A 27,845-nucleotide genomic window follows, 5' to 3' on the forward strand; every position below is an offset into this window, starting at 1 on the left:
GAGGTCAACCTATGACCTTTTTTCTGATCAGATTTGGTACCTGTTAGCTGTTATTTAAGATATTGTTGTTGTGTTTAGCATTGTTATTATGAACAGAAAGTGATTTCTTTGATGATTTTTTGTCCTTTTCTCTGAATCACTTCATCTTTGTGATGTAATAAGCAATTGGGCCATTCTGGTGAGGTCCCAATAAATGGTTAAAAGCAAAGCAAAAGTAGCTTAAACTATTAAAGGAATGTTTGTCTACAATCCTCTGTTTACATCTATAAGTTTTAATGACAAAAAATGGGGGGTATGAAATAATTTTGGAAATGGAGATAAATGGAAAGAATTTAATCTTTTTTTTTTAAGATTTATTTATTTATGCATACAAGAGTTGGGGTACAGGCCAGAGATGCGGGGGGGGGGGTGTTGTTGTGTGTGAGAGGATTCACCAGAGACAGAGTAGGGAACAGAACAGACTGATTGAAATACACTGCCGAGGGGAGCAGCGGGCGAGAGAGGAGAGGTCTGCTGCACCATGTGGGTTGCTCCCTGGCTAGCCAGGGATCGAACTCATGCTGCAGAGGCTGAGGATTGCTTCATAGTGCAGTGCTTAACCCCTTGCGCCACCAGGGAGGCCTGAAAGATTTAATCTTAGGGAAAGGCTTATACCAAGCTTGTGTTATTATTTAGTGGGATTATAGTCCTGCTCAGGTAATACTATGACAGCTAAGTACAACAGAAGGCTAAGTACAGCAGAAGACTGCATGGGGATTTATGTGACGGTCACTGCTTAATGAGCCAAAATAAAGAGAGAGGTGATAATTTGCCCTTATCACTAAGCGGGAAGTATACAGATAGCCTTTCTAAATATGATTTCTTTTTGATTGTGGAATTGTCTTCCAAAATCAACGATGGATGCTCCAAGAGTCAATCTTCCAGATGTTACCCAGATGCTAAATTAGACACGCTGCCTAATTGAGCCATGCAAAATACACATTGAAATAATAATGCCTGACCAGGCCATTAAGGAGAGGTTTAACAGCCCAGCATTTCATTTACATTTCCAATAATACTCTGACTCTACATGCCACAAACTTGGTATAATTTTATATTATAAGACAATGAGCCTGGTTTAAAAATAAATTGTGCTTTTGATAGCCTCTGCCTATAATGACCACCTCTGGGCTGAGTTCTTGACACCCAGGGACCTGGAATGAATCCAGCTGGGAGGGGGGGAACCACTGGCCCTTAGCTAACCTTCACTCAGTTTTGGGATACTCTTTGTGTTGAATCTGTTACCCTGAGGCTGGGTCCACAGTGCCAGTTCATCCTGCTACCCACTTTGGAGTCCTAGCCACATCAGGAGCTGTGTCCTCACCTGGAACTTCTGGTAACTCCGGACACTACTATTAGGTGTGCTTTACTTAGACTTCATTAGCTTTGTCCCCATAAGAAATGTCTTAGAGACACAAAACCCATCCAGGTTGTGCTTGACATTTGGTCACTCACTGGCAACACACAGTGCCGGGCTGAGACTAGTTCTACGAAGATCATTTTGGGGTACAGGGTCACTGCTTGCTTTGTTTTCCCATAGCCTTCACATAACACTCTGACTTGGCTTGAAATTTGCTTGCTTTTCTTCCCTTTGGAATTCAGTTTGTACCCCTCTTTGCTAGGTTTCTCTTTAGTCTTATGTTCCTTTCCATTTCCACAGCTGCTACGCCAGGTAGTCCTCATCACTGCTCACTTAGATGGACTCTTCGCCACTTCTGGGCCTTGCCTTCCAAACCATCTTATCCACCACTATCTTTTAACAGGTCAAAAACTCAGTTCTAATCATTTCTCTCCCTGCTCAAAAATGTTCAATTATCTACCAAATTAAATTCCAATGCCTTGGCCTGTCTCTCAAGGAACTTCATGCTTTTACCCCACATCCCTTTTATAGTTTTATTTCTCATGATTGATCTATATTCCTATTCCAGTCAAATGGGACAGCTCCCTATCACCAGAACTTGTGCCATAGATTAAACCCCCAAAAGGCATAAATACCCTTCCATCCATGTAACCACAGTATTTCCTTTGCCATTATAGATGTTGTATGTTTGCTACATTAGAAACATCTACAGGGCCTCCCCGGTGGCGCAGCGGTTGAGCGCTGGGTTGCGAAGCTGCCCGCATCCTCTGCAGCACCAGTTCGATCCCCAGCCGCTGGGCGAGGGTCCCACATGGTGTGCAGACCTCTCCTGACGCCCGCTGCTCCCCTTGGCAGTGTACTTTTTCGTCAGTCTGCCTGTTCTGCTCCCTGCTCTGGCTCTGGTGAATTCTCTCACCCTCCCGCGCTTCTGACTATGCCCAGTGCTTGTATAAATAATTAAAAAAAAAAAAAAGAAACATCTACACGTCAAGTTATTAGATTGAATCATATGAAAATGCCATTTTGTAGATCAAAAAATGGCTGAATAGTGACAATTTCAGATGGTACAAACTCATATACTGCATTCTTTTCAGAGACTCATAAAACACCCAATGTTGAATTCATATAGGCTGTCTCCATTGTGAGGTTTGGAAAGTTCTCTAGTCATTTATCCACAATATTTACAAGTTGCACGAGTTAAATTAAACATGAACTTGATGATGTAAAACACCACCACCTCTTCACCAACTGTGGAATCGATAGTGTTTTGGGTGCAACCCAAGCTACCCTTCATCTAGTCTTAGAGCTTCAATGCTGTTAAGTTTAGTGATGCTTTATCCAGTAATCTCCAGTTCCCTTTCAACTTTAAGGCAAACAAACACCACCACAAGAATATTCCTCTAACAAGCAAATCTTTAAAACCTCCAGTTCAAAAGGAGCTTGGAAAATTTAAGCCAAATGCTTTTTTATCTTGAACCTTCTGACAGGACACAGGCATTTTATCAAATCAAAAAAAGCACCAGAAAAGCACCACTGTATTGTGAATCCTAATGATCTTTCTATAGCTTAGTTCTGAGTCCTAAGATATTTGAGTTGCTTTGCCAGCCACGTTAATTAATTAGTGTCTAACATTTCCATCTCTCTGCAAGTTGCAACCTCTCATAAAAAATGCATGATTTGATTGGCTTAGGAATGACAACTTCATTTACAACAGACAAACAAATACCATACCTCTACTCAACAATCTTTTTTCATTTATTTATTTAACTACTTCCATGGCTTTTGGGATATTAACTAAATGAATGAAAGCAGATAACTAGCATAATTTTCCTTTTCTAATCATATTTAAGCAAAAATGATTAAGTACCTAGCTTTTTTTTTTTTAAACAAATGAGATTGGGTTAAAAAAATTACTCCCTACTAAAAATAGATGGCAAGTTTGAAAAAAAGGCTTAAGGGCTATTTCATATTACCCATGTTTAAAATGCAAATCCATTAAACATCTGAGCAAGACATCTGATATTGTTTTCAGCAGCTATATTTATTCATCTCATCTTCTCAGTAGTACTAAACTTTGGTTGATATTTTGCCAAATGAAGATCTCTTCTCTAGTGCTGCTAATTCTTTATGAGTTTGAGTTTAATTTCACTGTCTCATTTTGATTTCCACCTTCTACTCTAATGTGTGAGATAGTTTACCAACTTTGGAAATTACTTGTTGGCAGAGCTTAGGGAAATTATGATGACGGTTCAATTGTTTTATAAATACCCTATCCTGAAGTTTGGTCTTCTAAAGATCAAACTCCAGGCTTAGCCTCTAAATATATGGCATATAACCAAAATTCAAATGGTAGGGGTCAGAATGGGGGGGTTGCAATTGTATGGGGACTATAAAAATAAAATTTATTATTTAAAAAAAAACAAAATTCAAATGGTAAAGGTAAACGTAGAAAAGGACTCTATAAGATGAGCATATGGGAGAAATTTTATAGTCACAAAAAAAGAGCCCTTCACTCTGCAATGGCAGAGCTTCTTAATTCTCTGGACATGCAGTACTGACTGAGGTCTTGGCAAACCTGTTTGTTTTGTATTGGAAAGGTTGTCAAAGTTAGACGCATAAGGTCTATGTCTGAATCTTAACTCTGCCAATTGTACATACCTGCAGTCAAGTCACTTGACCTCTTTAAGTTTTTATCGGTCTGAGAGCAAGGCTCATCTCAGAAAACTCACCGCAAGGTTGTGAGGATTAAATCAGAGAGTCAGTAAATGGTCAAGTACTATGTGATCATAGCTCCTATTTTCTTAATTCATTTAGGGTTACAATTAGAGTAAAAAATACTTTGTAACTATACATATCCAAGTCTCCCTTGTGCTTGTAGAGTAGGAATGCCACCTCACCAAAAGGATTGTGATGGAGAAAAAGTACTGAGACCACCTTCCCACCTCCCACTTCTGGTCCACCAGTTTCTAAAGAACTTTTGAGACTTTTTTTTTTAATTGAGAGAGTATTTGTGAATAAAGGTTCCCCCTGAAAGTTCACTTATTTAGTAAGATTGGTTAAGCAGTTCTTAAAGGCTCTGAGAACAATTTCCTCAAGGAACTTGGGACTTAAAATATAGGAGAGACAGAGATGTACACAATCAGGGAGAATAAACTCCAGCAGGTGACAGAATGAATTTAAGCACAGGCTACAGTGGATTACAAGGAAGGACTATTAAACTTCATCTTCCTAGAAGCATGAGGTGTCCTATGGCTGGAAAACTGTGTGTGAGCAAGAGTGTCTGAGAAGCTGAAGACAAGGGAAGGGACACAGAATGGAGTTTGCGTTTCACCCTGTGAACTTGGCAGTTGCATCCATTTTTTCCTATGATAAGACACAGCCCCACCATGTTCACACACTCCCACAGTGTGCTGAGAGTGATTGTAACTCCTGTGTCCTGACTGTGATTCTACCCATCCTCTTAAGAAAGCATTTGGAAGACTAATTAAATCCTTTAAACCTATCTATGCTTTTATTAGCTGTGATGACAAGTGATAAGTCCCAAATGATAGAGGTGGCAAAATTCTAAAGATGCTTCTGAGGTACAAAATAGGACTTCCTCACTAATTAAGGGTGGTATATCGAAAGGACAGGTACAGGAAGAGAAGCTGAGGATGATTTCTAGCTTTCTATCATGGTTGCCATACCCCCTGCGCCCCCTACCCCAATCCACTCAAACAGGCGTGTTTGTGGTGGGAAGATGACTTTAGGATTGCAATTTACTTGAATCACTTGATGGAACTTTTCAGTAACAGATACTGGATATTTGGGTTTGGGCTTTGACAGAAATATTTGATTTCAGGAGAATGATCTGGGAGTCAGCTGTGTACAGGAGGTCATGAGAGCCATTAGAACAAATGATAGAGACCTAGGAAATCTTACTGTATGAGAAGGGGTAAAAACAGAACCCTAGGGCATATCAACTTTTTTAAGTGCTTTGCTTGAATCCTTATGAAAAGCATCAAATTCCTTTTTAATGGGACAAAGTGTGTTGTGTAACAGCAAAGAAGGCACATGGCTGAGATGTCTTTATCTGTTCTCTTTTATACTCAGTTCTGATCCCACCCAGCTTCTTCAACCTTCCAAACTCAAGGCCAAATCTAGCTCTCCCTTTCACAAATCAATGCTGGGTCTAGCCAGCTACTGAATTTATCGTTTCATTGTTTAGAGTTTTATTTAAAGTATGAGCTAAATCTTCCCTTTTCCAATATAACTTCTAAAATTTATCATGGGAAGATTTAATATCTGCATTACCATAAAATTTGAAGAGCACATTATGTTTAGAGAAGAAAATCAAGATAAAAAATGTCTACAAACACATCCGAAGAACTCAAATGATAACATCTGTCCAACCAAATGCTGTCAAAGAGACTGAAGGTCACTGTTAGCATCTAAGATTCTGGAATGCTATTTTTGGAACAGGTACTGGGCACAGTTGACTTTGAGAGTCCTGGCTCCTGCTAGAGCCCTGACTTGTAGGCAAAGTATTCTTCCATATTCCTTTCCCATTGATGGATATGAGTAGCTATTTCACAGACAAGGACAGGGATGTGTCCTTATAGTCAGGACAGCCCACTTTCATTTGGTCACCATCATCAAGGCACCTTTTAAGTGGTGTTATCTAAAATCACTACGAGGACTAAAATTTCCTTAGCATCACACTTTCCATGGGGTAAGAAGAGCTGATGGCTAGTCAACTGGTTTGAGAGTCTAGAGCTAATTTTCACTAATGAGCTGACATGATGACTGAGGTCACCAGCTCTTGTTGCCCATGTGAGTTACTGACTTTTGATTCTTCCCCAGATCAAGGGAGTGGGAACTTACCTCATGAATTCAGAGGTACAGTAAAGACTGATGAGAAAAACAGTAAGGTTTATGCATGCATCTCCAAAAATGCACAATTAAGGAGTAGAAGCTATTTTTTTTCAGCCCAAATCTATTAATTCTGCTTTTGTCTGATAGTGTAATATAGACATGGGTAGTAGAATGTGAGGATGAAAGATATTAAGTGTATACAAACCCAGGAGACAGGATTCATTCCTCAAGAGTCAGTCATTAGATTGGTGATATGCAGAACACATACAAGGTGCTTGTGTCTGCAGGAAGCCTGCTGCTCTCCCTGATTCAATGGCCTTCTCTTTCTGTTTGGGCCTGATCAGCAGACCTTACTCCCCAAATTTTTTCTCTTCTTCAGATACACACTTTGGTCCTGTCCCACTTCACTTTCCTTTCCTGTCTGACTTCTCTGTTCACTTTCTGCTTATATGGTCAACTAGCTGCAGTTCATGCTTTGATGCTGGTGTGATAAGTAACAGCTGTGACTTGGCAAATGCTGCTGCATTTTAGGGTTATGTGGCAGCAAATGACTCTGCTACCAAGGACTTCTGCTGTGCTTTCAGTAATCAGGAACAACCCCAAATGTGGAAAGTGTCTTCAGAGATATGAGAAGGAAGGATGGAAGACAAGAGGGAAACACAATGGTGATGTAGGGTAGACAACATGCCTGTGAGCCTCCCAGATGGTGGACACACAGACACAGAGACACACACACAGCTTCCTTTACTAGCTAGTAGGTTCTAATCTAATATCCATGTTGATTTCTTTGATCATCAAGTGTCTCAACATGGCATAATATGTACATGGTTTCCCTGGCAAGGAATTTCAAATCCATGAATACAGAAACATCAGGGACTTTACATGCCTATGGCTTCTGCAAGGTGCGACCAGGGCTGCCATCACAGATTAACTCTTTGTGGCAGAAAAGTGCTCCGCATGCTTTCTAATGGTTATTTTGGCCAGAAAAACTGAGCTGAATACAGCACCCACTCCACCACTTTCTGATAGCCTGAGGTCTACTGCTTCTCTGTAAGTTTCTTTCATTTGAGATTTCTGGCAGGTCTCAGAGTATAGGCGGGAAAATAAGGTTGCCATTAGAAGGATGCTAGGAAACACAAGACCTTCTCATCTGCCCATTTCCCTCTTCACCCCCTTGCTGACCTGACTAGGATGAGCAGGTCACCCCAGTGCACCTTCAGAGTGTCTGTGAGGAAATCAGGGATCATGACAGGTACTCGGTTGAGGGAACATATCAACTTGATGGCTTCAAGAGGTATGCACACACATACCTTTACAGCCGTCTGACAGTGAACTGTGCTAGATCTCTAAATAACAGCACCGATTAGGCCAGTTCCTGAAGAACAATGCCTTTCAAACTATCCTGTGCAGATACATCATCCAGAGCACTAGTTTAAAGGAGGTCTAGGGCAGAGCCTGCAATTCAAGCACATTTCCAGGTGATGCCAATACTTCAGGTCCATGGACCACACTTTGAGTAGCAAGGCTATGCCTTCCTGTGGGGAGGTAATCAGCAGGAAAGAGGATGTCCCAGGCATCCAAATAAACAGTGGAAGAAGAAAACAAGTTAATTCCCATCATTTAACCTTTGGGGCTGAAAATGACTCATCTTTGCAAAAATGGTTCTCAAACTTGCCTGAATTGGAATCACTTGGGCGTATTAAAATACAGTTGCTAGACTCACAACCTAATACACTCTTATTCAATTTGCCTGTGGTATGGCCTGGGCACATGCCGTTTCAAAACCACCCAAGGTGAGTCGACTGCGTAGCCAGAAGCAGTGCCCTAGGTGTAGATGCAAATGGACTTAAATATTAAGGGCCACTTTCCTTTCTCTTTATCCATTCTTTATACTGTCATCTAGTTCACATATCATTTAAGTAAATGACTAGAAAAAATATGATTCTCTCTCTCGGTCTTTCTCAGAGAATGGAAATGAGGAAAAGAACTACCATTTCACCCGCCTCACATGAGGGAGTGTAATGCCAGGAACAGATTGGTAAATCGGCTCTGAATTTCTGATTCTTTAAAATGACTTATTTGGCATAATCTTGGAGAGAGACCATGGAGGCATGATGCGCTGAAAAGAGCAAAGGGCTGATTGAGGAGACACAAGCTGACCCGCCTCCACTGCTGTGTGGCCATGACCCGCAGGTGCTACCCGGCCTATCTGGGCTTCAGTCCTGGGCCTTCTTTCCAGTCTCTGAAGTGCGAGGGTCAGACAGTATCATTTCTAAAAACAAATTCAGCTCCTATTGTCTGTGGTCCATGATGAGATCTGGCCTATTTTCTTCTCTGTGGCCTCTTTCCTTCTGGAGACCCAGAGAACTTTCAAACAAACAGAGAGCTATTAAAATTAGCCACAGGTTGCCTCTGCCTTTGACGCTTATTTTTACTTTCCTTTCTGATATTTAGATTTTATTAGCGACCTCCAGAGGTTTTATATCTGGCTCACTCTGACTCAGGAGTGATTTATGTAACTGAGTGATTGAGATCCTCCAATAAATGACTCCGTGGTACTTGTGAGTTCCTTTAGGAGTTGTGCTTATCGTCAGTGCCTCCGCGAGCTGCCAAAGAAATGGAACTGATAAAAATGTAGGCCACGGCAGCTCCTCCAATTTAAGTGATAGCTTGTAAATATTAGTAAGTCCTAAATCAGGTATGAGTGAAGGGGAAGGAAGGAAGGGCAAAGGCATTAACTGGAATTAACTGACAGTTGTCTTTCACATCCTATGTACATCTAGTTGGGAGTAGCTCAAGCATTAACTCCAAGAGACATTCCTTGATTTGTCAGAGAAATGTCCTCTAGTAGTTACAGCCACTTTAACTTTCTTGGGTTTAGAATAACAGACATCAAGTTGAAAAGGCAGCCAGAGGGAGAAAACAAATTCTCACTTAAAAACATTTGATTATTTACATGAGATCTGATATGCAGGAGCTCTTGGCACAGTGCCCGAGACCTAGTAAGCACTCAGTAAGTAATCACTATTACTGTTATTTTTAACGGAACACTTATTGTTATTTGCTTAAAATTATCTAAATTCTGAAAGCCTCTGAATAATATATCTTGTTGACAAGATGTTTGTAGAAGCAAAATTTGTTAGAAACATATTTTTGGACTTCTACAAATACTGGGCTGACCTTATAGTCAGCATTTAATGCACATACAAAAGCAACATTAATTTTATATTTCCTAATCTCTTTGACTTGATAATTCATCTATTGTACACTGGACCCCATATATCACTTCATACAAAGCATTTGGCATAGGGTCCTGGGATATATTTAAATATATGCTATGCTAATATAGTATAAGTGTGGGCAATCCTATAAAGCAGACTTTTATAGTCTAAAGTACACTCTCCTGATCCGCAGTCAGTTTAATCTTCCAGGGGTGGAGGTGAGTTTCCAGGGAACCTATTCTTTGCTCTCACCCATCTGTCCTGTCTCTGGTGGAGGACGGTGACACAGAGGCCACAGCACTCCTGGTCTAAGTCCATGCAGCAATAGACCTGAGGATCTAGCTCCTGCTCCCTCACCAGACAGTGGTGGAGGTGACATGTGACATAAGTCTAAACCCCACACAAAACATTCACTTACTGTCAGAATGCAGAAGTGACAACATGAGGATTAGACAGATTGAACCACATGACCTGTGATACTATCTCAGTCAATACTTTGGCCTGGAATCCACACACACCTCCTGATGGAAGGGGAAAGAGAGCAGATGACCAGAAGAGGTCAGAGAGAGAAGCACTTGCAGGAAGGCTCCTGACTTTGCTGTGGCAAGAGCACAGCAGGGCTGTTTTGAGTGGCTGTGGGGGTGGTATATGAACCTGCTGTGGGGTTTGCTGTTTCCTTTGCCTTCCTTTGTGGTGGGGAGTCTGGTCTTGTTTTCAGAAGCAGAGGATTCAGACACTGTGATGGTCACACAGACATCACTGCCCGGGCCCAAATTCCTGGACCTTCTCACGGGCCAGGCCTCTTCAGGGCAGGCGGGAGAGATGATGGAGGGTAGGCTGGTACTCCCTACTTTTCCACAGCTACTGCCTGTTTTGAGTCCTGCTGCTTCAGGTTTCAGGTGATAAGTGATGGGGTTTATGTCTGAACATCCTAGATGAGCCTCAGTTCCCACTCTGCCCTTCCCCTGTGGCCACGGAGCCCAGAGAAGGGGGGGGGTGGAGGAGGCCAGCTGGATGCAGACAGGACATTAGAATGCAGATTGTGGATTGGGACTGAAAGCCTGTGGAGGCAGATAAAGAAAAGCATCCTAATAACATGAATGTTAATGAGACGATGTTGGTAAAGCTACACTCCTCTGAAGAAAGGTGTTGCATTTATAATCACTTTTGCGAAGAGTTCCTCTTACAGTAATGATGGCCTCTGATCTGTGGCTCCCTCTTAGAGGGCGCCGTGTCAGTAACCTCCTGTGCAGAGTTTGCACAAACCCCTTGCCTCACCCACCCATCACTTGTGCATGAGATCAGGAGTTCACATCTCTGGTGAAGCTGCAGCCCACAGTGCCCCATAGTGCCTCTCCTCCTGTGGGGTCCAGGCTGACTGGTGGGGTGCTGACTGGTGGATTGCCATGTACATGCAGGCCTACTTAGCAAAGCACCAGGGCCTGGATGCTTGGTCCCTTGGGTGAGCTCACTGAGAGGAACCGCTAGCCATAGTAGGTGGAGAGCTAAGGGCTTAGATTTGTTTTAGGATAGCTTCAAGGGAGTAAACACGGCCATTCTGAGTTTATCAGGAAAGCAGGGGAAGTACAAGGGAGCTACATCCTGCTGGAGGAGACCTGAAACTGTGGGGCCTGGTGTGACCTAGGATGCGGAAGCCCCCACTCTGTGAGCAGTGGTGTGGACATTCTCAGAGGCCAGAGACACTGGCTTGAATCCTACTCTTGTCAATTCACAGATACCACCTGGTAACCTGGACATTTTCTTCAGTTTCAGCTTCCTCATCTGTGAATGAGGGGCTGTATGACACAGGCCTTGCTGAGTTGTTGTGACAATTCCAAGTAACATAGTCACAGGGTCTCACTAAGGGGCCTGAGACTCGAGCAATGAATAATAGTCTCTTTTACAGTGATCTTCATTGTTGTGCTGTTTGGCCTCTTCAATCACAGACCCTACTCCCCAAGAAGTGGTGAACAGGCAGAAATCCACCTTTTAGGGGGCCAAGCTATTGGGGAGTTTTAGCAACAGTGACTTCTAATTCTAGTTCTGTCACTGTTTTGCTAGGGGAGGTCAGAGAAGTTAATTTAATCTTCCAGAGCCTTAGTGTCCTCAGTATAACAAGGTGAATGTTATCAATACATCACCTGAAATATTTTTAGAAGGGATAACAAACAACACCTTAAAGCCATCTACAAACACAGGCAACTCACTTATCCATGTTAACTGGGGACAGGTATAAAACAGATAAAAGAAATCCACTGATAATCCTGAAACCTCATTAGGTTAAACACTCTTACTTGTCAAACCAATGCTGTAAGTGAGGAATTAAACTGACTTTGTAAATTTCACTATCTCTTTATTCTTTTCCTGTGTCCTAGTGGAAAGATTAGTAATGTTAGGCACCCTGCTGGTTCCATCCAGAGAGGAGAGGAAAAAAGATGCCCAGAGAATCTCAACATGGATAGTCAAACCTTCAATGATCCAGATTTGTCTACATAGAGGACTCTCGAATTACTAATAACTGAACCAAGAAAAGTCAATGCATGGACCTATCTAGAAGGGTCTACAGAGATCGATCTATCTAGATCTATTTACCCACCAACCCACCCACCTACCTGTCTAGATGCATTGCTCTCATTAACTAGGACATTACTATAGACAATGCATGGGAAGCAAACATTTGCAAGATCGGAAAGGGCTCTTAATCATTTAGTCCACCTACTTTGCTCTGTAGATGAAAGAAAGACGGGTTTCAAGTGCTGGTGGAGGAGGAGAAGACAGTGTGAGTATGTATTTTGAGTACTGATGGGAAGTAATGACAGTCAGGAACAATAAAGAGTATGAAAGAGAACATTTGTTACTGTGTCCCTATCCGCAATCTCCCACAGGTATTGTCTCTTGTTTATCCTTTCATCTCGATGACTTGTGGGTAGTGAGAGCAATGATGATTTGGCCCTGAAATATTGCTTTATTATCAAAACAACTTTAATAGTTTATGTCACAATATTAATGAGATGTTCTGAGCACCTGGGAACAATGACAGTGTATAGTCAAAATAATCAGAGAATGAGGAAGCTTCTGGGCCTGCATCCCTCCTTTCTAGTCTGCTTCCCCTGTACTCAACAGATCCAACTGGGCCCAGTGGTGGGGTCTGAAGACTCCTTCTGATTCTGTCCTTAGCTTCCCTGACTCAGCCAATCTCTATTTCTCAGTAGATGGGGAAGAAAATTGGGGATCCTGAGACAACTCTCTCCATGCCTACCATGTCATTTACATCTTGTGGCTGACAGATGAGTGTCTGAACTGGCCAGTGCCTGGCAATTGGACATAGAGGTCCTGCGAGTCATGCCCAGTGCACATGTGAAAGACTCATCTCCTGTCCTGCACAACAGGGATTTTTACAGGTGATGAATTCTCACAGAGCCTATCCACTTGAAAGAATTTGGACAAGTCTCAAGCTTTACCACTTAAAATTTCCCCTTTAATTTGACTGTCATAGTCCCTTCCTCTGCAATTCCATTCATATCTTTAATCAAATTCATGTTTTATTTTCCTCCACCACCTTCTTTGGAAATCTCATCAAACTCTTGGATCTGAGGTCTATTTAATCCCAGTTTAATCTTGAGATATCAAAGAGAAAGGAGAAATGGTTATTTCTGAAATCTGACTCATTTTTTTCATTGTTCCACCTCACTATTGCTCACATGTTAACAAGGAGATACCAATACCCTGCCAATAATGACCCAAGGCAATTCTGCACATCTGTCTAGACACAGGGCCAGGTCATTGCACCTGGGCTCTCATAATCCCTCGCAACTGTCCTACTGCTTAGGTGTGTAATTGAGACTATGCTGTTTGCAAAACAAAACAGAAAGGGCCTCCACTGAGTTCTGTTTCCAGTTAGTGGTGTCGCTGTCTTCACCCTGTGCTGGCTGGGCTGCTCAGCACAATCATGTTCAATGTTTCTCCCCCAAGGACCCATCATTAATTTTCTCCAATGGACTTCCTTGTATTGAGTGGGCCATATTTAAAATATAATTAGTTTTTCATTTAATTAATGAGACACACATGAATAATTATCAATCGAAAATACTGAATCATGGTCAGCATAAAAGAACCCATACAACTTTATGGTGGGTGCATGGGTGAAAGAGAGAATGTTCTATGGCCTTTTATGAAGCAGTAAAATATAGTTCTGAGATGCCTTGGAATTGGCCTGCTGACTGGGAATCAGGGCCAAGGATTCTTACTGTCCCTAACTTTCTCTGAGGTCTAGTCCAAGTTGCTGGGCACAATCCTGCCACACTGGGGCTGGTTTGCACCTTGTGCTCATCTCCTTCCACTGGCAAGGCTCTGGAGTGGGCAGGGGCTTCTGAACTCCTCCCCCACCATGACAATCTACCTCAGGGTCCTTAAAAAAGTCATCTTCACAAAGTCCATACCTCTTGTTAGCTTTTATTTCTAAAGGATTTACTGCCACAGTAAAATAGTGGAGAAGTCGCAGACCTATAGCTCAGAGACAGTCCTAAATAGTTCAGCCCAGGCCAAATTCTACAAATATAAACCTGAAGAACAGCCATCTGATGATGTAGGTACTGATTTATACTTTCCACATCAAATGTATTTGATGTGTTGAGTTGCTGCCCAAGAAGAATTCACACCTACAGAAGCTATCAAAGCAAAACAATGTCTTAAAGCACATTTCTTCAGGGGCTCAAAAAGCTTAACATACATTAGCTCATTCAGTCCCTACTCTTCTGCTAAGAAGGTGGAAGGCAGGATTATCATCATTAATGGCAGTTCTCAAGTACCTTCGCACATGTGCCATGAATTAGCCATGATCCTGATTCAAAGCAAAAGACTAATGGACAAACAAGCCTAAGAATTACAAAGCCCATGAATCCTAAAGTAAGAAAGTTGACTACAGAGTAAGAGTATGTTGGCAGATCAAAAAGGAAAGGGATTTTAAGCTATTATCTTCCTGTATTTACTTGGTTGAACTGATATCTACATGTGGATTTGTGTGATTGTGGATCTACAGCTGTAGAGACAGTCATAAATACCTCGTTCTGTGTATATGAAACCAATCATATAACTGTACACACATGTAATCACAAATCCATGTTCATCTTATATTTTGGAGCACTTGGAATACTGAGCAAAAGTATACTTTCTGGAAAAAAACTTGACTTCTTTGGAAATATTTGATAAAACTAATCCATCCATGCACTAACTATCCAAGACTATGCGTTACACATTAACCATGTCTAGGCGCCATGGGTGACTGTATGTTTTGGTGATTTTGTGACAAACGGTACAATTGCTACTGTGTTCCCTTCCTGAAACAGTGCCTGGCAAATAAGGAAAATTCAATACTAGGGTGATATGTCTATGAACCTTCGGGAATCATGCATCTACGTGATATATGATTTTAAAGACTCAAACCTATTCAGACAGATGTTTTGATGATTTTTTCTTTGCCAAAAAAAAATTTAAATAAAAAGAATTTGTGAAAAAAGCCTTTAAACTGGCCTCGCTAGGTTTTGCAATGCGATGTTTTTCTGGAGAAATTTCCTTGATATGACGAGATGGGCTTGAGATTTTATGACAGATATAATAATGATAATAATGATGGTGATAATGATAAAATAATCATCGTGGCTCTGAGAACAAAGGCATTAAATACAAATTAATAATTAGAAAAGGTGGTTCAAAGAAATTGAGCACCTCCAACCGCATTACAATGGGCAAATTGAATTTGGTCCCAGGGAGAACCACACTGTTCCACTGAAAGAATATTAAACCCTAACATTCCAGTATAAAAGGACGAGTCTACGGAGAGCTGAGTTAAAGGTCATCTGGGAGGACAGTGCTACCCACACAGGAAAGCTCCCTGTTCCCGGGCAAGCCAGGGAGGGGCTCATTCACTTCATGAGGGTGAACACACTTGTCCTAAGAGGCCATTTTATCTACAGCTTCTTCCCACTGGATCAGGATCATTTGTTTTTATGTCTCAAGCCTATGTGTAGCCCTTGCTCACATGGCAGGTGTTATTACAAACACCTTTTGGGATGCCACCACTAAAATGGAGTGCTCCACACAAATGTTCTCTCAGGGCAATAACTCCTTAATATAAACTGCATTTAATAAAACTGGTAGTGATTCTGAAAAAGAAAGGAGTAAGGCATATTCAGAGAAAATGTCTGGAAGAAATTTGCAATTAATATTTTACAAGACATTTAGATTCCACCAATTCCTCCTTGCTGTTAAAATTTAAGAGCTTTTTCAAAACTGTATTCCTCTCTGTTATTACATCCTTAATTAAATTAATTTATACAGTGAACGCTCTGATGATACTGCTGTAGATTTTCAATCTGAAAGCCTTCTTGCTAGAGACAATATGTAAGCCCTTGAAAGAAGAATGACATAAGGCCCAGGGATATTTGGCCCTGACATCTGATTATTGAAAAGACTGTAGTAGTTTTTCTGTGTCTCAATTAAGGTCTTTATTTTATTTTTTAATTAAGCTAAATTAGGTCCGTGAAAACAACATGAATCTTTTGAGTTGCGTTTACAAGGATTTCTTGCTGAGAAATAGAAAGGCAGATGACATTTCTATTAAATAATTCTATCAGCAAGGTTGTGTCTACCTGAAACCCTAAACAAAGGAAGCTCTGCTAAGCCTGATTTGCCAGATCTTCAAAGCAGAAGTGACAAAAATTTGTTCAAGAGCACGATGGTTCAGCTGTGGAAAATGTCAGTCTAACAATTGCGTACCAAGCCTGGAGGCTTATTCCATGACCCTGCCTGTGCAGAGTCATGGGGGTTGCAAAGGGGGCAGTGCATGTGCGTGCTGCAGGTGTGTGTGTGCGTGTGCATGTGTGTGCGCATGTGTATGTGAGAGAGAGAGAGTGAGCTAGCATGAGAGAACGAGAGAGGCATAGCTTATCGCGTGCCTCCCACACAGTAGGGCACTCAACAATCATGTATGATTTGTTAATCTAATGCAAGGTCAGCCATTAGAAGGCACCATACCTAAAGATTTGATCTGTTGCCTAAAAGCAAGCCACAATTTCTAGATGAGAACATCATCAAACCAGAGATGGATAATTGGCTCTCATTCCTTGCTCTCCGAGGTAAGCTGTTGAATTTGCTCCCTTTACTTCTAATAGTGTATTTCTAGGATGTATGTCGAACATTTCAGAGGATGTGACCCTGTGTCTTTCTAACATGCTGAGGTTGGAGAATTGTGTCCTTAATGACTTTACATTGTTTAGTGTTATCCTGACCTTTGACCCCCACCCACCACCAATGTAAGGGTCTCTATAATCAATACAAGACAGGAAAGGAAGGTTGTCTTTACATTAAAGTCTAAGAGTAGACATGTTCAGCTGCATAGCAGGCAGTCCCATACCAACCCGTCCTTGCTTCCTTCAAAAACAAAGATGGTCCCTAAACATTAATCGAGTTTGGTTGCATGATAAAAAAGTTTTGTATTGGTATAAAACATCAATTGCAAAGGGAAATAAATAGGAAAAAACCCAAACAGGCAGCACTATTTGATCTTGTTTTAAATTGAAAGTTTTGGACACTTGAAAAAAAAAAAAAAGACAGCAAGTGCCTTTATAATGGATTTTATCTGCAGGAAAATGATTACAACCCGAAAAGCTTTAAAGTGTCAGCTGGTGATGCATTTTTCTTGATCCCTTTTATTTTTATTCAGAAGAAAATTGAAGGCATATGGCAAAGTGCATCATTAATTTCTTATTAATTTCATAATATGAAGGCAGCCAGTTAAAATAGTAGTGCTACAACTTTAAATTACCGAACTCACTTGGTATTTAATGAGAGATTTAGCACAGCAGGGTTTCTGTTAAATTAAGTTGTGCCTTCACATCACAGTGGGAAAACAGGTGTATATTGGTTTAGAATTATGGAAATGTTGACTAATTCCAAGGCTTGTAATCAAACAGCAAGGCACCCTGTAATATTTTTTCCCAAGAATATGCATTAATCTTTTATGTCTGGTCCCACTTCTTCCTGTCCACCAAAAGCTCACAGCTGAAAGGAAACTACTTTCATGTTCCTCCTGTAGCTGTTAAAGGTGATCTTTCTCAGATAAAGCTATACATAAATGCAAGCTATGGAACTCGGTTCCTATTCACCTAATTTGAAAAGGAAACTGTAGCAAAAGTGTGAGCACTGTGAAGGCTCTGAGGCTACAAATCAAATCTGAATTCTCGATATGTTCATTTAACCTGCCTCAAGTAATTGGCATGTGAAATTGAACTGGATGAAAAGAAAACCAAAAACAATCCACAAACCATCTTTTCAACTCTAGAGTTATTGTCTTCAATAATGGGTCACTAAGATCACCATCCCTACCTATTGTTCTCAGAATTTTTAAGGGAAAGAAAAAAAGGGACGTGAAACTTTTTTTTTTTAATACATAAGATACTGTTTGTTTGTTAAGAAAAGGGTCACAGTAAGATGTCCCAATCAGAAGCATATTCATCAGTCACTTGTATATTTTCCAACATGGCCATTCATCATATTAACTTTGGGCTCCTTGAGAATGTTTTCACCTAGGAAGACTGTTTATTGGGAGCTGAGCTTCCGATGGAGAGAAGGAACCCAAATCAGCCATGCTTTGCATTAATTTAAGATAGAATGTAATGTGGCATCTTTACACTGTAAATGCAAAAAAATATGTAAACATATATAAATGGAAAAACAAATTCATCATCTCAAATAAATTTTGCAACATACCTGGAAGAATTTTGTGCGCTAATTTCTTTTTCAGAGAAGGAATAATAAAATGGATCTTTAGGTTTGATTAGGAAATGGGAAATAAAAACAATTTTATTCTATCATTGTTGGAGCCAGGAAATATCTGCCCTGTTGCTTCACTTGAGAATGTCACCCTAACATTGTTGTCTCCTGGAATTCATATTGGAAAAATTTCATTTATATGGAGAATTGAAAAGCTGAAATGCTACTTTTTTAAGTTTCTGAGCAAAGCACTTATACCTATTAAAAGGAACCACCTTACTAAAAACCACCCCAGAAGTTTCTGGGAGACAGAGTTAAAGTGAATCGGGAGAGAAAATTCTGGCAGCACACTTGCTTTCGGAACCTCTTTGATTTGCTCACGCAAAAAGGCAATACAAAAGTTGTGTGATTCCAGATCAAGGTTCATATTAATTACTTTTGGGTGATTAAGATGTCCTAAGTGCTTTGAAAACCTTGGTTGAATTATCCTCCCACTACAAATACTGTAACATTTTTAATGGATCTAAGGTGAATTAAACAAATGCTGTCTTATCTGGATGGGGGTTGATGGGTTATAAAATGCATATATTAGTATGTACACACGGGGTTGGGGGGAGAGGTGGGTATGATTACAGACAGAGCTAAATGACACAAAGTTAGAATTAGACCCTGAACATATTAGGGACATTACGTTATCTTTCTTTTATTCTTCTCAAACCAGATTTCAAAAAAATCATTATCACTGCACTGCTTACCCCAGGTTCTTCATTATAACCAATGCACATTGTTATGACATTAAATTAACTCATCACTGAGATTCAGGTCAATGGGGGAAATATCCAAACAGCATAAGAAAATTTATACTAGCAGGCACTATATAAAATTGCCACAAAACCCTTTAGAAATAATGTATTCTGATGAAGCAGCTATATGCAACCATCAGTTCATTTCCAGTGAATTGCACTAATCATCAAATATAACTGGGAAGGAAATGGGGGAAAAAATGGTAAGCTTTGTATTTGCTGTTCTATATCAACATGAAGTCACAAATTGGGCATTAAAACATTGCTTTTGTTAACCACCATTGACTGTTTAGAAACCATTAGGAGGTTTAATATTATGGCTGTACAGGGTACATTTTGTCCTTTCAAAAGAGAATCTAAAGACGAAATTTGAAAGGGGGCTCCTGGTGAGTAAAAGCTTTTCCTTTTCCATTTGCTACCCTCATGTGTGTTGCGTCCCCCCCACCCCCACCCTTTTAAAATCTTAGCCCACCCAATACTCTGGCAGCCGCTGTTACCCAGTGGGGTCACTCTGATTCTCTAACCAGGGCACATGCTATTCTGGAGCTCTTTCCGTCTGCGTTAATGCCAGGGCTTCTTTATAGGCCTGCCAGCTGGTCTGGCTGCTGCAGGGGAAGTGAGGGGTCAGCATCATACTCCTCAAAAGACCAAAGTCATGTTTGGCACTAAGAGCCCATAACTAGAACTTTCAGATGAAAGGACCCATTTTCAAGCAATAAAGTGATTTTGGTACAAAAGTAAACCGACTCACCCCAGGTAAAGTTTTAATATTGTGCAGTGCATTCTGGGCCTCAAGTGCAGCTTTTCTTGTATAAAATGTTACGAAACAACAACCTACAGAGAGAAATGAAAAGGTTTTAGAAATTTCTGTGAATGCTTTGCTTAGATATAATGGAGACTGTGGCGAACAAATAATCTACTTAAAAAGGATGCACAATTTAAAAATAACAAAGTGTATGAGAACGGTAATAACAACATCTCAAACATTTACACAGTACCTTTCATCCTAAATCATATTTATTAGCTTTGCCTGCATTGGAAATCAATTCCTAACTTTGCACACCAACTACCTGGAATACAGCTCTTCAGGATGGTCACGAGGGGAGGGATGGGGGCGAGTTGTTAATGCAACTGATGGTGTAGCAACCACATAAAGAGTTTAATCACAATAACAACAGCAGAAACTTACATCAACTATAATTTTCTTAGAGAGCATCTCCAGAACAAGACACTTTTAGAACACTTCTAAACTCAAAGGTTTAAACAATCATAAAATGCTTAAGAGCTGGGAAGTGCTTTATTCTATCTCTACCATAGTGCATAGTGCATTTTCATATAGGAGATACTCAATATTTGTTTGCCAAATGAACGACCATATTTAACCAGTTTAGAAATGAAGTGAATGTGGTGGGCACATGCCTACAATGCTGTCTACAGACTCTGTCTCACATATGAAACATACTGGTGGCACATCAATTGGCAAACTCTTGATCCCTTATTTCCAAGAGCCAAATGGGAGCTCACAGTGGCTGGGCCTTGGAGATACCAGAGATCCTCTTTCCAACCAACTCCCTTCACCCAAGACAATGGGGTTGAGACCTTAGCCCATTCCCTTCTTTGTTCTGAAGGATGGGTGACCCCTTCTTCAACCTGCAGCTAAAGATACATCTGGTTAAACTGAATAAAGATACCAGCTAAAAATTTGTTAACTACATTACAGTTTCTTAGCACAAGCAGGTTTGTGAAAAGAGGGTAGACAAAACTTTAGAAATTTATAGAAGAAAAATGGTGTGTCTGACCTGGGCTGTCTTAGAACAGAAGTGGAGAGATGTACCCACATGGTTATATGTACTGCACATAGTTCACCTTGACTATATTAAAGGACCCTAAAGCCTGGAGCCAGAGAAATGGAAAGGGTTTTGAGAAGCACTCAGTTGCTAAGAACAGCAAGTAGGATGAGTGAAATGCACAGCACTCAGACATCAACATAAGTTCTATTTAGGAGAATGATGTAAATAAGACCAGAGCTGGGAGACAGGAAGTTGGTAGCACAAAAGGTTTAGAACCTTTGGAGTTCTTGAGCAAGAGGTTTTCTGGCCTTTCGAACACAGTAACTCATTCCAGTGAGTGGGGGGAAAGAAAGGACAGTACCTTCACAAAGCATTCCTAAATATATCTGAAATGCTTCCTCTCATCTGGAGGGGAAATTTGGAATCTTACTGCCATATACTTGATTTCATAGGAGTCTACCAAGATTAAATATGCAAGTGGACCAAGTGGAATATGACCATAGCTTCTTGGTATTAAAAAACCCCACACATCCAAAGATTAGAAACTCTTAAAATAAAGATTTGAATGGAGGGAACTAAAAATTATGAAATTGAGCTTTTCACTTCACTCATTTGACTTCTTTGACCAGAGTTCATTTGCCCATGCTGCCTGTTGGTAGAATTTTTTTTATCCAAGCTGATCAAATGAAGTAGTGATCTTTATAAAAACCTCATTGGCATAACATAAGCTCTCTAAAAAGCTGTAGGAATTTATTTAAAGCAAGGAATAATTGTTAACAGAAAAGGAAAGTCCCAGCTTCCAGTACCCTATGATAATCGCTCTACAAAGAAGATAAATACCAACCATGTTTCTCTAGGCTTGGTATAGAAAGAAAACCAGGAAGAGACATGATATTTGCCTTTAAAAGAGTTTTACAGATAGAGTAAATTTTTCCATCCCTCTCCTGGGCTTATGGGGTTTGCTTTAGATATGGAAGTAATGGGGGAACTTCTGAACTTCCACCTCAATGATCAAAGCTTCAAAACAGAGGCAGGGCCTGAGATTTTTAAACAGGTAGATTTGGGGGGCTATGACTTAAAGTAGTTTTGGCAATGGAGTAGAAGTTCTAAGGCAGTATGCCTGCCTGGGAAAAAGGTAAGCAGGGAAGAATAAGTTTGGTAGATGGAATGAAATGCCAGTATAACCATGTTCAGAGCTAGGAATGAACTATTTAGGTTGATCTAAAGAACCAAAAATGAAAAACTAAACACAGTAATAGATAATAGCAGCAAGGAACAAAGATGATGTCAACTTGACAGACAAGCATGAGTCTCAGGAATGAAGGAAACTCTCAGGAGTTTTTCCTCAGGACAAAATAAACTTTTTTGCCTTAAACACTCAAACATCCCCCGACTGCCCAACATGTGCTGAGAAGGTGCAGATGCTGTTCATTTCCTGGTTAGTGTTGAAGGGTCACCCTTGGAGAATGTAACTGTTCTAATTATTTATATATTAGTATGAATTTGATGACAAAACATTTTCCTCTTGAACAAGGGTGTTAGTAAACAGGTGGTTTTGCTTTGTCTTAGCAAGGGGAAGTTTGAAGCTGGTGTCTGAGCCATGTGGTGAATGGGGTGAAAGGGGACAAGAATCAAGAGAGGACTCTTTTGTAGAGAAAGGGAATATGAAGAGGGCTCAAATCCAAACTCTTCTTAATTTCATCCAGGGTCCCCTCTGTCTACACAAGTTATACAGTGAAATAAGCTGGAATTTCTCACTACAGCTCCTCTTCAAACTATGCAGAACTTGTAATGTGTACTCTTCTCCCATTGAAACAAAGATTTTTAAAGGTCATGCCGATGTAAGCTCCAGTTCCAGTCGTGTGACACAGCAGACTGTCCTGGACAACCTCAATGCTGTGCTTTCCTCCCTGAGTCTGACCCCCACCAACAGCTCAGTTCATGGTGTCAAGCTTGGCAAGAGAACCAGGAATCTTTCACCAGGTCTGACCTGCAGATGGCACAGTCCATGGCGTTGTGAGCAGGACTCAGGCTGAGTCCCTCTCTGTGGTTTCAACTGAGCAGTCTGCACAACCATGGGGTTCTGGGACTGCAGGCATGATCAGGAATATCACCCCAAACTCTTCTTTTGGTGTCATTCATTTGATTCTGACATGGGTATTCAGCTGAAGTGTTTTTGTTTGGGGTAGATTTCTTTAAAGTCACATTGTTCTTTACCTTTTTTGGGCTAAAAATGTCTTATGCTTTATTCAACATGTAAAGTAGTTCACTTACTAAAAACAGGGTTTAATTAAGTTAGCTTAAAATTTGCAGGATACAGAAGCACCTTAGATTCAGCAACAAGTGTTTTACCTCATTGAGAGTTTGGTCTGCTCACTTTTGTAATAAGAGTGTTGGAGAGAATGTGGCTTGTGACTGCTCTCCCAGCTACCTCCCAGTCTTTCTTATCCAGCTACCCCTTGGTATGTTCATGTAAAACCTTACATTCATTGACTTGCACAGATTATTTTGACAAAGAAGAAGGAAATATTGTTTGTCCTGACCTGGTTATTATCATGGAAAGGTCAGGGAGCTACTATGCATCCCAGAAAAACACTTGAAGGTTTAACAAGGATGAAATTTTCTTTCGTGCCTACCCTAACTGAACATACATCTGTTAAGGGAACCACCTGTCTCTTAGATTTCCCCACGCCAGCTGCAGCTCAGGTCTGAAATGTACTGGATTCATTTTCAGGTCAGCTGCAACACCAGATGGCCCAGCAATCTGATTCGGGGGACAGACTCCCTGCTCTAGCAAGTTCTATTTCAAACATCATCATAAGGTGGGTGGTTAAGCATCGACAATATCCACAGGTGCTCTTCATTGGGCTGTGGTAGCAACATGCACCAGAGGAGACAGCCCCTTAGGTGCTGCTTTATTCCTGGAAAACCCCTTTCCTTGCCATTAATGGAGCGGAGAAAATGGGTCCGCTCCATCAAAGGTGGGCAGTGACTGGCCATGGGTCTCGGGGGAATTAGCAGAGGCCTGGAAAGTCAGGTGCCTCAACAAGGCTCAATCCTCTACTTTATGCTGAATTTTTGCTGCTTCACACTTTCCTGCTTTGCTCAAGTGACCCTGCATCATAAGCACTGACACAGCACAGTTTTGGTCACTGTCACACATTCAGGAGTTCAGGCTGGGGCACCAGCCAGCTTAGGAGAGGTGATAGGGACATGCCCCACCCAGATTACTTTATGGGCCCCACTTTCCAACAGCTTCAACAATTCATTGTATCAGTAAGAGTTTTGGACTTTGGAGTCAAACAAAAAATAAATCCATCTTTCCTGTGCCTATATCTCAACCTCACCCCCTTAGTCTTCTCCAGGGCTTTTTAAGTTCACGGATGAAACAGGTTTGTTGGTAAAACTTGAGCGATGATCCCAGAACCAAATAGTAAGTCTTAGGCCCACAGAGAGACTAAGAGGTGCTCTACTGACCACCACTCACTGACCACCAAGAGTGACTCTGATGAGGCTGGAGCTACCTCAGGGAAGGGGGCGGGAGACACAGTAAAGCTTCCTGGCTATTAACATCTCCTTGAGAATTAATTTTGATGCTTAACTATAAACATCTAACAGAATCCCTAAGAAGGCACAGCTGATCAGAGGCATATGCATTTCTTGATGATAGAAGAGGCTTGAAGAGAAACATTTTGGGGGCAGTATATTGGCCCCGAGGGAGCACAGAGGTCCAGACAGGCTTGTCTGCTTCCAGGTTGCCCTGTCTGTCACCCCTGTATCTGCTCCTCAAGCCCTTCACTGCCTAGATCTCCAAAAGTTGATACGCTGAGCAATCTAGTTGCATGTATTCATCCTGTAAGGCCATGTGTAATCAATATTACAACTGTGCAATATGATTAGACCCCCTTGTATCAGTAGTTGAGAGTGGCGATTCCCAGACAGGCTGAGAGCAACATACACCAACAGGATGGTGGGTATCTGGCTACATCTCTCACAAATAGTTTCTGCTGTCACAAAGTGTTCCCTCAGGTATTTCACTAGCTTGAATGCTGAATAATTTTCTACCCTGATATGAGGTTTTGTGCTGTTTCTAAAGAGAAAGCCCCCAAACATGAGGCCAATGGCATCAACACACACACACTCACTCTCTGTCTCTCTCTCTTTCTCTTCTATACACACACCCCCCCACCCAGTAGTGTATTTAAAATCATAAAGACTCTCAATGTCACTGAAAGACTTTAATTTTAAATGATCAAGTAGATTTATCCTCAAAGAAACCATCTGGATTATCACAACTCTTTTCAAACTACAGCTGTTTCTCTTGAAAAACTTTACTTGGAAACTCTTGGTAATAATATGCACAGAAAAAAAAAATTCAACAGTGCGTATATAAGATTATATCATGGCTTGCCCTAGGCCAAAAAGCAATTTATTTATATTCTTCAGTTGGGAGGGCAGCGCAGCTACAACCTTGGAGAACAATACCAAAGATATGATTTTAAAATTAGTTCTTCTCTTAAGAAAACCAATACTGAGCTCGTTAAAGAAACTTCCTGTGAGCTTTTCAAGCCTCATCATGTTGGGGCAAAGAGAAAGAAGGTTTGATGATCTTGAGACAACATTTTTAAAAGGTGGTTGTTTTTAAGGCTTTGACTCAACTCTGGACAACCCAGCAGCTTTTATTATATGTGTGGTTAAAGAATCCAGATGTAAAGAAGATCAGTGACTTGAGTGGTTTTCAACGATTGAGATAGTCAGTGGTAGAGTAGAAATTTCAGAGGCCAAACCACTAATTTACAGCACAGGAAGTCAGCTGTCTGGTGAAATACTCCTCATGGCTCCTGGAGCCACCAACCTGGATGGAGGTAAATTCTCCTGTGAAAGGGGCTCTCATATATGGCAGATAGGTCTTTGGGGGAATGTTCTAGCTATAATGGCTAATTTTGTTTTCTGACACTACTGTCCGGTAATAATTTAATATGGAAAGTTGCAGAACAGCCTCTAAAATATAAATAAATTAACAATATAATTTGAGAGTGGAGGTAAGAAGGGGACAACTTGATTTCCCACAACTCTGTGGCTAAGTTGGTAAAACAGTCTTTCAAGTTCAGACTGTGCGGCATTATACATGTGAACACCTGTCTCCCCAGTGGAGTCTGTCTGTAGGAAGGAGAGGGGGGCTGTCTGTGCTCCAGGCCAGTCAACATTTTCAACACTAGAAATATACATTTCTTTCTAAATCTGAGCAAATAAACACTTGAAAACAGCCATCGTATGATCATCTGATGATTGGACCCTGTACTTATTTCTTTTAAAAACAAAGTGATAATCCTAACAGACAAATTCAATTCAAGTTATATTTGCATTCAGGACAGCCACAAAGTCATCATGTTGTGAATTGAAAATTCCTTTAAAGCCTGCCTCTGAATTCTAAGGGGCTGACAGATCAAGGGACCAAGGCCCTGGAAGGCTAAATTAGTGAACCAGCCACAGTTTTTTTCTTTCTGTGAATGAAGCTCTCTTTTGTATGCACATTTGCAAGCAAAGCAGGTGCCGGCTTTACACAAGTCGAATGGCAATCGGGATCTTGGCTTCTTGTCAAGTCAGTGGCACACAAGCCAGTTTAACTCAAAGGAGGACATACCCCTCATGCTCGATTCCCCTTGGAATCTATTTTCTCTCCCTCAATCGTAGCCACTATATAGAGAATTTAATACTTTTTCCCGAGTCCAAAGGTTGTTGATCTAAGTGGTACATTTTTGCTCAAGTGAATCTCCCCACTGCTAAGGTTCCGACTATCAATCATTGGCCTTTCCCCTGCCAAGACCCTCCACTTTCAGTTTCTACAAGGCAGTTAAAGGTTCAAAAACCCCCATCAAAAATCCCCTGAATCAAATTTTTAAAGAAAACCTAGCATTGACCTTAAACATAAGGAGCAGTTTTCCAGTGGTTAAGAAGGTGACACTCAGTATCTTGAGGAAAAAGACAATGACAAAATGCCATTCTTTGAGAGTACACAGATGCTTCAGGAGGCGAGCTGGTGGCCTGGAGCATCATGTGGCTGTCCCTTTCCTCAGCCCATGTCCACCCACTCACCCACCAAGAACAGACACTGCCAACTAAAAAACACATCAAATACACTGATGATAACTCCTGGGTCTCCTTCCTTCTACTTTGTCCTCAAGATATGCCTTGAGAGGAGCCAAGATAGGAGCCAAAAATGACATGACTTGTTTCACAGCTACACCTCTACTCACACCCCTCGCTGCTACCCCCTCACTGCATCTCTGTGTGTCCTTTCTTGCTGTGGCTCCCCTGAATGTGGCTGCTCTGTCAAGAGGGCTGCAGAGCCAGGAATAGTGAGCACAGCAGTGATTAGTTAGCTATGGGAAGAACCTGCAAGATGACAGTTTTGGCCATGTGCCTCTCTCTCTCTCTCTCTTTTTTTTTTTTCCTTTAAACTCAAAACTAAGAAAAGAAAATGAAGTTAATATGCCATTGCTTTCTTTTGGCTTCTGGGCTCCTTCCACAGGATTACAGAATTTTACAGCTGGCTAACTATCCCAACCTAACTCTTCCACCTCCCACAGGGAAGCAGACTGCCCACAACCATACGGTAGCTAAGCACTTGACAGTAACTTTTCAACATCATTGCCGGTCACAGGATGCTAGCCCATGCACCTGCCCGATATGTTCCACCTTACTCTCAAAGATCCCGAGAATGCTTTAGCTCCCTTCATGTTACCCTCATTTGTCTTTTATGACCCACTCTCTCTTGTGTTAAATTTCTCTCCAACAGTCTCTTACGACCAACCTATTTTTCCCCCTCCTTCAAAAAGTGGACTTCCAGGGCCTCCCCAGTGGTGCAGCAGTTGAGCGCTGGACTGTGAAGCTGCCCGCAGCCTCTGCAGTGCCGGTTCCATCCCGGGCCATCTGGCCAGGGTCCCACATGGTGTGCAGACCTTTCCTGCCACGCCCACTGCCCCCCTCAGCAGTGTATTTTGTCAGT

The 27,845-nt window shown here is 41.2% G+C and overlaps 1 protein-coding gene across 22 annotated transcripts in view; it reads right to left on the reverse strand.

Annotated features, from left to right (window-relative positions):
• Positions 1–27,845, reverse strand: part of CELF2 (CUGBP Elav-like family member 2) — a gene marked incomplete at both ends in the record, with an annotated part of 490,184 nt that overhangs the window by 82,103 nt on the left and 380,236 nt on the right. For all 22 annotated transcript variants that reach the window (XM_084253948.1, XM_084253950.1, XM_084253942.1 and 19 more), the window contains one exon: positions 19,798–19,880. In XM_084253948.1, coding sequence (XP_084110074.1) covers positions 19,798–19,880 — 83 coding nt within the window. The remainder of the gene's footprint in view (positions 1–19,797; positions 19,881–27,845) is intronic.

This window comes from Talpa europaea (genome assembly GCF_964194135.1).
Source record: "Talpa europaea genome assembly, chromosome: 14".
Lineage (NCBI taxonomy): Eukaryota > Metazoa > Chordata > Mammalia > Eulipotyphla > Talpidae > Talpa > Talpa europaea.